This window comes from Grampus griseus (genome assembly GCF_964374135.1).
Source record: "Grampus griseus genome assembly, chromosome: 5".
Classification (NCBI taxonomy): domain Eukaryota; kingdom Metazoa; phylum Chordata; class Mammalia; order Artiodactyla; family Delphinidae; genus Grampus; species Grampus griseus.
Genome location: NC_138998.1, coordinates 74,631,156 through 74,642,800, shown reverse-complemented (window position 1 = coordinate 74,642,800; position 11,645 = coordinate 74,631,156). Strand labels below are relative to the sequence as shown.

At 45.2% G+C, this 11,645-nt stretch overlaps 1 protein-coding gene across 1 annotated transcript in view; it reads right to left on the bottom strand.

The window, feature by feature from the left end:
- ROPN1 (rhophilin associated tail protein 1) overlaps positions 1 to 9,576 on the bottom strand; it is a gene marked incomplete at both ends in the record, with an annotated part of 18,946 nt that extends 9,370 nt beyond the window's left edge. Inside the window, 4 exons of the mRNA XM_082655313.1 lie at positions 8 to 65; positions 4,515 to 4,676; positions 5,951 to 6,068; positions 9,461 to 9,576. Coding sequence (XP_082511439.1) covers positions 8 to 65; positions 4,515 to 4,676; positions 5,951 to 6,068; positions 9,461 to 9,576 — 454 coding nt within the window. The remainder of the gene's footprint in view (positions 1 to 7; positions 66 to 4,514; positions 4,677 to 5,950; positions 6,069 to 9,460) is intronic.
- Positions 9,577 to 11,645: the final 2,069 nt, after the last annotated feature.

The following is an 11,645-nucleotide window of genomic DNA, read 5'->3' as shown; positions in this document are numbered from 1 at the left end:
GGAGGGCCACCATCGTGGTCAGATGATAGCACTTCACACACTATCTTGAGGGTTCTGGCAATGGTCTGTAAAGCCATAAGGTTAAATGAGGAGAAGGTCACTATTCCAAACTAAATTCCTAAGATCAGTTTAGATAAAGACAAAGAAACGAACACCTTGCTCTCGTAAAATAAAGTGGGGATGATGTAATATTCTGGAAAGCTTGAATTTTTTACACCCAAATGTCATTTAACTCAATCCCAAAATATTGAGTATCTACTGGGTGCCTTTCTTTTTCCTTTCCTTTCTTGGTTGGAGGGATACTTTCAAGGAATTAAGTTTATAAGCTGTTGAATGCTTTAAGACATTTATTACTTTAATTAGAATAATCTCACTAAAGGAGGGGAATTTGCTTTTGTAATCTACAAAATTAGAATGATTTCTTCTTACTGCCCTGCAGTCTTCTCTCTAAGGGGCTGAAATGATTAGTCTAGCTTGTATACTCCAGTGAGACACTTGGAGCAATGCCACAGGAGGGGAGCAGACCGCTTTCATTTCCTCTCTCCTGCCCTTGGGAGTTCTCTCCTGGAGGTCATCGTGAAGCACTGTGTGAGGCAGTGTGCCAGGCCCTTCCACAAAGGAGGGTGGGAGGGTGGGCACACAGGAGGCTGGTAAGAGGTTGTCAGAGAGGATGGGAGGCCACGTGCTTGACTTGCGGTCAGCATGACAGTGATTTTGGGTAGTTTTGTGAGCATGTGTGCACTGAACTTCCCAATTTCCATCTATAGCTCATCCTCTCTGCTTCTAAAAAAAAGCCTACTCCCCTATTGCCTTTGTTCTGTAGTCCTCTTCCTACAGCATCATCCAAATTGGGGTGCTGTTATGGGCTGAGTTATGTCCCCACAAAATTCATATGTCGAAGCCCTAACCCCTAGAACCTCAGAATGTGACTGTATTTGGAGATAGGGCCTTTAAAGAGCTAATTAAGTTAAAATGAAGTCATCAGAGTGGGTTCTAATCCAATAGGTCTGGTGTCCTTATAAGAAGAGATTAGGATGCAGAGAGAGAGAATGGGAGGAGAGAGAGAGACCGACCAGACACACGCATGCAGAGAGGGACAACCACGTGAAGAAAGAGGGAGACGACAGCCATTTACAAGCCAATGAGACATCTTGACCTCAGACTTCCAGCCTCCAAAACACTGAGAAAACAAATTGCTGTTGTTTAAGCCACCCAGTCTGTGGTACTTTGTTACGGCAGCCTTAGCACACTAATAAAGGTGCTTTCTACCCTGAACATCTTTTATTGATTATTCAGATAACTAAAACTCTATTGCCCTTATATGATTTTCAAATATTTAATAAACAGATGAATGGATAAGAACTCTCTAGACTGGAGCTTTTTGGTAAACTTAAATAACTCGAAAGTAGACAGATATCTGCATTCTATTGCACAAGAATTTTTGGTCAGATGGGGATCCACTCCATAGAGATAGCCTGTAAGCATCTTACAAGCCTCATTTTCAAACTCAGAGGCGAAAGGCTCAGAAAGTGAATTATTTGCTAACAAAACATGCCCTTCCTTCCAGTGAACACGATTACACGATCTCTTCTTGTATATGATTGGTAGGTATTCTAGAGGAAGGAGTGGTGAAGGGGAAGAGGAACACAGGTCTGCATACTGTAGCAATGTGAATCACATGCAGATTCGGGAAGTAAATGCACCTGCTTCCTAAAATTCCTGCCATTAGATTCTCCTATAAGGAGGGGGCTGGATTTCCACATGGCCCAGAGATCATGGCTGGCTGGTGAACTGGCAAAGAAAGGAGGGCATTTCTGGGCTTGCCTCCAAGAATGTAGCAATTAGCAAGAGTGCCACCCTCCTCCAGATGGTGACATCCTGACCACCCTTACATTTAAGTTCCCAGCAATAGTCCAACACGAACCAAGTGGGCAAAATGGGATGGGCCCTGGATCCATAGGGCACCCTTTATTTACAGACTAGAATTTCATGCTGACTTCACCTCTAGGTGTTCTTTTTTTTTTGCGGTACGCGGGCCTCTCACTGTTGCGGCCTCTCCCGTTGCGGAGCACAGGCTCTGGACGCGCAGGCTCTGCAGCCATGGCTCACGGGCCCAGCTGCTCCGCGGCATGTGGGATCTTCCTGGACCGGGGCACAAACCCGTGTCCCCTGCATCGGCAGGCAGACTCTCAACCACTACGCCACCAGGGAAGCCCTAACCTCTAGGTGTTCTTTGACATAGGGATGATGGGGAGCAAAGTCAGACACCTGAGTGCCTCTCAGAATTGGCGGGCTCCACTGTCATCCAGAGCCAGGCCTGATGGTGTCTCTGTGGAAGCAGAGAAGGTGGAATTGAACCACAGGATGTTGGAGATCAAAGGACCTCACGGAACATCTAGGCCAACCTCCCCGTTTTAGCAGGGAGGTAGAAAGAATTCACCTCATGGTTTCCTCTGCCCAGTTTGGGTGGCAGCCATATCAAAGTAAACCTTACAGCTGCAGAGGGAGGGTTGGAATCTGATTTTCCGAAGTCACTCTTGGTTACTGTGAGGTATGTGGACGAGGAGAGGACTCAGACACCTCCAAGGTGCTGAGCGGCTGTGACACAGAGCATCAAAGGCAGGGAGCAGTTGAGGGCAACCCAGAAGAGACTTAAAGAGGCCCTGAGCACCAGGGAGAACGGAGGTGAGCTGGCTGGGGGACCGTCGTGCTGTGAGAGAGACCAAAGACTTCAGCTGCACAGCTAGTGACCACACAGATGAGTATTTCCAGGGAGACAAGGGATGCCAGAGAGTGGGCTTCCCTGGTGGCGCAGTGGTTGAGAGTCTGCCTGCCGATGCAGGGGACACGGGTTTGTGCCCCGGTCCAGGAAGATCCCACATGCCGCGGAGCAGCTGGACCCGTGAGCCATGGCTGCTGAGCCTGCGCGTCTGGAGCCTGTGCTCCGCAACGGGAGAGGCCACAACAGTGAGAGGCCCGCGTACCGCAAAAACAAACAAAAAAAAGAGATGCCAGAGAGGACCAAGGGATGTGGGAACCCTCCTCCTGGCTGCTCTGTGATCCCAGCATCACCACTTTCCTTGAACAACTGCCACCTTGAAGAGAGGAGCAGTGAGGAAAAATCTGAGAGACTGAGCAATTCACCTTGAAGCTGTTTTCAGTTATTGCAGCAGATGAAAAGTCCAGGGTTGGGTTGAATCTACTTATTTTCTTACTCCACCCTTCATGGGTAGGGTAGATGGGGAAGAGCAGGATTAACGACAGAGAAAGTATTGGTACACTTCCCCCCTCCTTGGACGTCTCTGAATATGGTGTGAGTAAACTTGTGACCCCGTGAGAATTTCATAAAACGTGCCCATTTTTTATTTCTCCCCTGTGATTTTCCCCAATCCTTGGGGCTAATTCCATAGAAGTGTGATAGTGCTGACTGGCAACTTATCTGCCTCTGCTGCTGAGAGTAGTTTATTCATTGCATAAGGGTGCTAGAAAGGGCAGCGAAGAAGGAAAAAAAAAAACCCACAAATGGCCTCTCCTCTCTAAAGAAATAATTATGCTGAAAGTTCAGCAGCAGCCACAGGAAAAGTTGGACTACAGTATTTCTGGTAACTTTTCTCACTAACAAAAGTGTCTAATGTGCATACCCAGGATATTCGAGAAGAAAGAACAAGATTGTATTTAAATATACTGAATGACTCAAACTACCTTTTTCGTACCATTTAGTTTTGGCAGAGGCCATAATTTTCTCATTAAGTTTTAAACTTGTATGTATTTCAGGGATTTAAAAAAATCATTTTTCTGACTCATTTTCATTTAAGTTATTATAATAGTGTTTGACAAGAGTGAGTCCACATATAAGATGATACCTAAAGCTTTTAAGTATGTATATGAACTGGTTTCTTTAAAACAGGAAAACACGGCTTTTGCCGTTGTCAATCAAGTCAAATTTGGAAAAGGCATGAATTTGTATGAGCATCCTGCATCCCTGGGGATGTCAGGACTCTGAGTCTGGAAATAGCCTCATCTCTCCTTTCCTGCTCTCTTCTCTCTGATTTTTCTATCCAATTGTGCTTATCAAATAGTAGTTTTCGATAAGGCTGCACCTCTTTTTAAAAATCTCTATTGGTATATCTTCTAGGTGTCTGAAACCCAAGTATAAGCCCATCTTCTACAGCTGGCTCTTGGTTACCTTAAGGAATATGAATGGAGGGAGGGGAGTGGTAATGGAAATAAACCTAAGTGCAGCGACTGAAATTCATAAATAATCCCAAACCTGCATTTAGTCAACCTCTCCCCAGAGCCTGATGACAGCTTTCCCCTCCCTCCTCCTAATCCCTGCTTCTGGCTGATGAGCAGAGAAATGACCTCAATTCAGAGAGGAGAAGGAGTGGACAAGAAGGGGCACACTCCTCATGAACCCTGGGGAGTTGACTGTGTGTTCTTACCAGCCCTCCCAGCCTCCGCCAGGTCCCTAGAGATTTTCCCTTAAGGAACAAAAACCATTAAAGCTAACTTACAACTCCAAGAGAGCTGCAAGAAAGGGCGAGAAACTTCAGCCACTCAATCTCCTTCATGAAGCGGCCCACGTTCATCACACTATTAAACAGGTCGGGTGGGAGATTCAGCACCTTCCACATCTGGGCCAGCTCATCTGCTTGGACAATCAGTCTGCCAGCAACCTGCGGGGCCGGGGACAGACACAAGACAGGGAATGAGGGACAGGACAAGAGAAGGCCCTGAGAAACCTACCCGGGGCAAGGCCTCGGTTCTCCTAGCACACAGCAAGGGGTGGGGGAAGGTGTCAGGGGTCAACAGAGACTCTGTTTGGCAGTTCTCTTTGTAAGCGTAGAGAAATATTCAGCCTAGTGAAGAACGTGCTGAGATATAATCATTCAAACTTCAGGTATCAGAGTTATGGGGAAAACATACATGTATATTACACTTCAATTTTTTTCTAGTGCTTTTATTATCTGCTGTTTCATCCCTAGGTTGTCCCTGTAAGGCAGATAAAGCAGCCCGAAAATGAAACCAAAGGGTAGAGAACTTGTCTGAGAGCACTAATTAGTGGTGAAACTAGAACTAGATGTTAAATCTCTTGCTTCTAGACTCCGCTGAGTTCTTTGCACTAGACCCTGAATGCATCGCTCACGCTTTCCTGGGAATAACGTGGGGTCTGTGGTCTGGATGCCTAATGTTGCTTGGTCCCAGGTACCTCGGATCTCTGCCATGTCTACTGCACAAGGTGCTTGGTGGTCAAGAGGGAAGGACGCAAATGGCCAGTTGTCGGCCAACGATGCAATAATGGTGCAGATGCCCCAGTGAAGTGCTACTACACCTTCCCTGGTCCTCCGATTCCAGTGAAATGCTAAGCCTCTGGGACCAAGGCAGTCGGCTAAGTCAGTCCTGAATCACCCCAAACCTCTTGGTCCTGGATCCTAAAGTGAGATATAGTAGTGCTAAGCCATTTTTCTTGGGAGTTGGCCAAACTGCAAGCTTTCTCAAGACAGACCCTCCTCATCCATTCACAGGACAGCTCCCAGGACAATATGTCTGTGGAGAGAGCCTAAAAGCTAGGCTATGTCTGCACCTGGGGTAACTGGGGAACTGTAATATGGCCCTCCCCAACTGTGATTGGCATCGTATCTGGGCTTGATCAGTAAGGGAGGCACTGGCAAGGCATGTGCACCTGCACTTTCTGGAGAGAAGGAATTCACATTGCATTGAGCCCCTGGACATTCTGCCAGCTTCAGGATGACATGGGATGACCCAACTGACAACTCAGCTTACAGCCTATTTCACCATGATTCCTATTTCCCCACAGGAAGATTTATTCTCAGTGCATGGTTTAGTGAATTTTAAGACAATGGTGAGTGGCCAGGTGACTTTTGTCTGTACGCACCCAACCTTGACATCGTCCCTACATCCCCCCTCCGTGCTGCCGTTTGGCCCTTACCCGAGAATGCAGGATCTTTAGCAGGTCCGGTGTAAGCTCAGCCCAGTTAGACAAAGTCACTCGCTCAGACCAGTCTCTCACCGGAGGAACCTCTCCACGGGACATAGCCCCAAAATAACTACAAGAAAAAAAAAGTTGGGGGGCTAGGGGGAGCAGCCTCTACCTCAGTGGCCTCTGGATGCTTTGGGAATCCCCTCTCCCTTTTCTTTGAGGGAAGGGATGGAGGAAAGAACATTTATTAAGTGGCTCCTATATGCCAGACACTGTTTTTAGTTCATTTATGTACAGGAAAAGCCTGAATGTGTTACTTTACACTTAAGGTATAGAGATGGCTTAGGGAATAAAAAGATTTGTTCTTCTCTAAGGATGAGGAGTACCAAGTGCTTGGTATGGAATTCCCTGAAGCATATTAGGTCTGGGTATTTTTTTCAGTCATTCCCTCCTAAGTGTTTTATATACATGTGTGCACGTGCACACACATACATACACACATATAGGCATATGTATTGAGACAATATATTGACATAAGTATTGTATATGTACATATGCATGTCTATTTTATGTGTATGTATATTAAAGGAGAGAGAAAATTGTCATTTTAAATCCCCCACTCTTTTTTATGAAGGAAGAATCCTAGTACTTGGAGGAGATTTTTCTTTCAAATATAAAAGTCTTTATGCTTGGTACGATGGCTATCTACATACTTAAAGTTGGTCTTAGGTAGTAGTAGGGGTATGTAATCTTGGAAAGAGAAGTTGGAAGAAGATTAAAATGACTTCCATAAGAAAGGGGAGGAGATGGGGTGCTCTGGGGGGTGAGCCTGGAAGGGTTTCCAGCTGGAGGAAGTGAGGCTTGGGGCTCCATCGCGGAGGGGAGAGAAGTTTGGCAGGGCACTAATGGAGGCTCAGGTGAGAAGACAAGCGCAAAAAGGGTTTGAGATGAACTCACGTGGGGTGTGTGCTGTAAAATCCTCCTCTATCTTCCTTCAGAAATTTCAGTAACATCTGCCTGCCCATCAGTGCTTTGTGGAATGGACTTTGTTTTGGTGCAGTGTGGACAAACACTGAGCCCTGTTTTGGGATTGATCTATGATGGGAAGAGGCTGCCTGCAGCAGAGATTGGACACGAGCAGTTGATACTTGGGGCACCGATGCCATATGGAAGGGCCTGTCTTCATCAGAAGCCTTGTTATTGACTACCCCTGGATCACAGCCTCTGCCCCCTCTCTTATTAATTTTATTTTATTAATTTCTCCAGATCCAGGTAATATAAAAAGAATACAGAGGGAATTTTATAAAAGCCATACAATGATGGGGCAAACCACTCTTTGTCTCTAAGCCACTGCACAATGCAGAGCAACGGCTTCCAGTACCAAAACACCTTCCAGGCACCCGTTGGAGGTCACCAGCAGGGGGAGCAGAAGAAATACGTTCAGGTGACCTCTACCGATGTGCATGAGCAGTCTCCGCAGACAGGTCAGTGGTCGGGTGGGTGTGGCTCAGCAGCGATGTCTTTGGACCTTGTAGCAGAGTTGGTTAGAGAACGTGGAAATGAGGCTGTAGTCATGGATTTCATCCTCTATGGGTTATTTAGCGTCTTCTGCAGTGAGCAGTTCCATGGTTCTTCAAATTTGTGTGGTCACACTTACCCACCACAAGACAAATTAGTTTATGTCCTGCTGATGTCTGGTAGATGGTTTCTTCATGGACAACACATATGCAGGGAAACTTTTGCTTGTGGTGAATTAAGTAGACATTTCATCCGGGAAATACTTTGTGGAGTTTTACCTCTAAAATGCTGCAGGTTTGTAAGTTACATTAAACTGTCTGACAAGTACTTTCCGTGTCTGAATACATGGAGAGTGTTCTTAGATCATGTTCTCCTTTTTCATCGTAGTTAAACTACAAACTGATTCTTCACAGATATCTAAGACATTTATAGCACATGATACAATATGGGGGAGCAAGCAGACTACAACAGTGGAATGTTTTCTCCCATAAATGTCAGGGACAATACCAAGAAATGTCATTTTTCTTGCTATAAAAGCAGTGCAAGAACAATAAAATGGGGTTTTAAACTATCGTATAGTATAGAACAAAGTCTGTCTGAGTGTGCCAAAAGAAATTAGTCTTCTGACGCTAAAATTCAATCTTAGAGGTAATATATAAAATTTAGACTAGAAAACTAAACAGAGTTCATTACTAGGCAAAGCAACCCTATTTGTGTCTATTTTTATGAGCACCACAGGCTTATTTTCCTTCCATTTGTAAAAGCTTCGTCCTAGCCCAACCCAGGAACCGGAGACTGTGTGAGGCTCCTCTTAGATTGCGTCGTGAGCCTTCTCAAAGGTGTCCGCACCTTCTTCTCACCACCTGTCCACCGCACCTCCTCAACCTCATGCTGTGGACATTCTCCCCTCCCCCAACCCACCAGCTCCACTCTGCAGCCTCTCATTCCTCATTCCCCTCTCCCACTGAAGCCCTATAAGGAGGTCATCCCCAAGCAGTAAAAATCGCCTGAAAATGGTCCCCGGGAGGTCTGGTCAGCTCCTAACTCCTGCCCCAAGCCTCAGTTCCCCAGTTCAAGCAGGCACTTTTTGTCTAAGAAGCCATTTGGTAGCCGGGAGGCTTTGTGTGTGAAGCTCTTTCAGCCTCAGCCAGCAGGTATTGTGTAAGCTCCTTCCATTGAGCAGCCTCTGGAGGTGTCTCCTGAAGGAGGACACCTGTGGTGGAGGCACGCTGTTTGCAGCCGAGCCGGTGCTCCGCCTGGTCCCATCACGCTTGCCTCGCTTCTCCAGAATGCAACGTGTACTGTATGGACATCCTTATGCTGAAGGAACGTATTAGTTCAAAGACACAGTCAAGAAAATAACAATTTCCCCAAAGACAAGATACAAAGTGTCTGGCTGGGGCGCAAGAATGAGTTTTAACAGCAGTAGAGGAAGGTGTCCCATTGAAGGAGTAAACTCAGGAGCGAAGCCACTTGGACTGATCCCACACAATCCTCCACCTGGGCTCATCACATCGCTCCCCCACAGGTGCACTGCTGCCATCTAGTGGTTAAGCCTGAGGATGAGGCCCTGGTTTACACCAGGGAAAGGCAGGCTAAGCTCCGCGGGATTCTGAACCCTTCTTTGCACTGGGACGGGGGTGGGGGAGGGGTGGAGGTGGAGGGCAGGGACAGGGTGGAGTGTGCGTGTGTGATGTGATGTGGTAATCTGACTCTTGCTGATTGCCCTAGGACACTGCCTATAGCTCTGGCGTCCTATTGCTCAGTCTCGTTCCCTTGGGGGAGGGTCTCCATCCTCGCCCGGTTTGCTGTATTTACGTGTGGATTTTAAAGCACCAAAGCAATGCAAGAACTGAACATCCCAAAGATTATGCCGATCAGTCCCGACTCCCAGGCTGCAGCCGTGACAGCCTCCTCAGTTTTCCAAGACCTTCCCTCCTCCACCCCCTACCTCCACCTCCAATGGGAACCACGGGCTGGAAGTGAGAAAGGAGTACGTACTCGGCGGCCCACTGGATGAGATCTTGCGGCTGGGTCCGAATGGCGGCTTTGGTAAATTGCTTCAGCAATTCCGGCAGCTCCGGGGGGATGCATATTTGCTTATGTGTCTGAGGCATTGGTTGGTTGACCTATTGTCGGGGTTGGGGGTGGGGAGGAATAAACAAAATAAAAATCTTTGAATCATAAAATGACAGGAATCTTGGATAGGAGGTCATCCAGCCTCTGTTAGACACTCTCAGTATTGGGGAGTTCACTATCCCACAAGACAGATCTCCAAGGTTAGAAAGTGTTTCACTAATCCCTGCTTTTTGTTGTTGTAATTCCTTCATTTACATAAAAAACACAGAATACTATTTGTTCATTAAAAAGTAGATATTAACAAGAGTAAGCAAAAATATCCCTGGTGATATCGCAAAATACTGGCTGTCTCCTTCCAGAATTTTTTCAGTGTAAATATATATTTGTATATATAAAAATGGGGACATACAAAACAGCTTATTTACTCAACATCTTATCATGACCATTTCCATATCATACAACTCCTGTTGGCCCAATAAGCATCACAGCAAAATTTACTCTGTGAATCCTCTATTACGTGACGTTGGGTTACGTATTTCCAAATAAAAATAATCATTAAACAGCCATTTGATGAACATCTCTCTGTACATTTGCAGGTACTCATCCACTTTTATTGTAAAAGAGAAACTTGTATATTTCACTCAAAAAGTTCCAGGACAAATTGAAACAAAACATGAAAATCCATAGTATGCAACACTATACACAAATAAGCAGCAGGTGAAAAGTCTTTGCTTTTAGTAGAGAAAGAGAGACTAGATGTTCTGAAAAGCCCTGTCTCTTCAAAACACCTGGATACGAGACAAATCTGAGCAAATGTACCTTTCAAATTGCCTTGCTGAGCTTGCAAGAAAGCGAGGGAAATCCTCATGTGCCAGGTAAGTGAGTAAAGCAGAAACCAGTGTGGAAAGCAAATGAAGAAATTAGGGCTGACTTGGGGGCAAATGTAGACACCAGGAACTTGAAGCTTTGAGACAAATGGCCAGGCAAGGACTGAAGAAGTAAATAGCTGAACGGAAGACTCTCTCATCCCCCCAAATCTGAAACCCTCCAAGGCTCACACACTTTCAGTGTGAAAGGGTGGGACTGAAAATATCTGCCTAATGGCAGGGGGGAAGAGGCACAGAAATATTTCTCTCTTGCTGCTACTTACTGGGGGAGAAATAGTCTTCCACGAATTTGTAGCCACAATCTAGGTCTAAGTTTTAAATTTATACCACCAGCCTGGTTGGGAAATCCCAAGACAAGAAACCAAAGTGGCCTCAGGTTGGTGGTACTCCATTATCTTTTACTTTATGTTCTTTTATTTAGAGGAAGAAGAGTATAAAGATATTAATTTTAAACTTTGTAAAAAGTCAAGTACACATGGCAAAATTTCAAGAGTAATTACTATAAAAGTAATATAACCACCAAATCAGTAGAAAGGAGAAGAGGAATTAAAAGCACTAACAACACAAAACAAATTGATCCAAAAGAAGGCAAGAAAGGAGGGGCTGGGGGAAGCATAGGAAAGGTGGCTAAACAACATGATAGAGGAGAACCCATATATATCAGTAATCACAATAAAAAGGAAAGGTCTTAAATGTGCCGGTTAAAATACAGAAATTATCAGACTGGATTTTTAAAATATCCAGCTGTAGGCACATCTGAAAAGACACAAGGACCAGAAAGACTGAAGGTAAAAGGATATATGGATAAATAGGCAAATAATAACCAAAAGAAAGTTGATGTAGATGTGTTAATACCAGACAAAAGAGACTTTAAGGCAAAATGCATTATTAGGAATAAAGAGGTCACTACATAATATTAAAGCTTCAATTCATCGGGAAGATAGCACAGTTCTCCATGAGTGTGCTACAGACATCACCAAGGGTGAATCTCACGATGCTGGGTGGAAAAAGCCGTATATTGTTTAGGGTCACAAATATAATAAGAACAGTATTACAAGAAATTTAATTATAAAGAAATATAAGAAAGAGCAAGGGATGATAAACACAAATTCAGAATGGCATTATCCTCGGTAGGGGAGGGAGAGGGGTATCATCAGGGAGACAACAGGAGTTCCAACACTATTAATAATGTTCTGTTTCAAGCTGGATGGTAGCTGCCT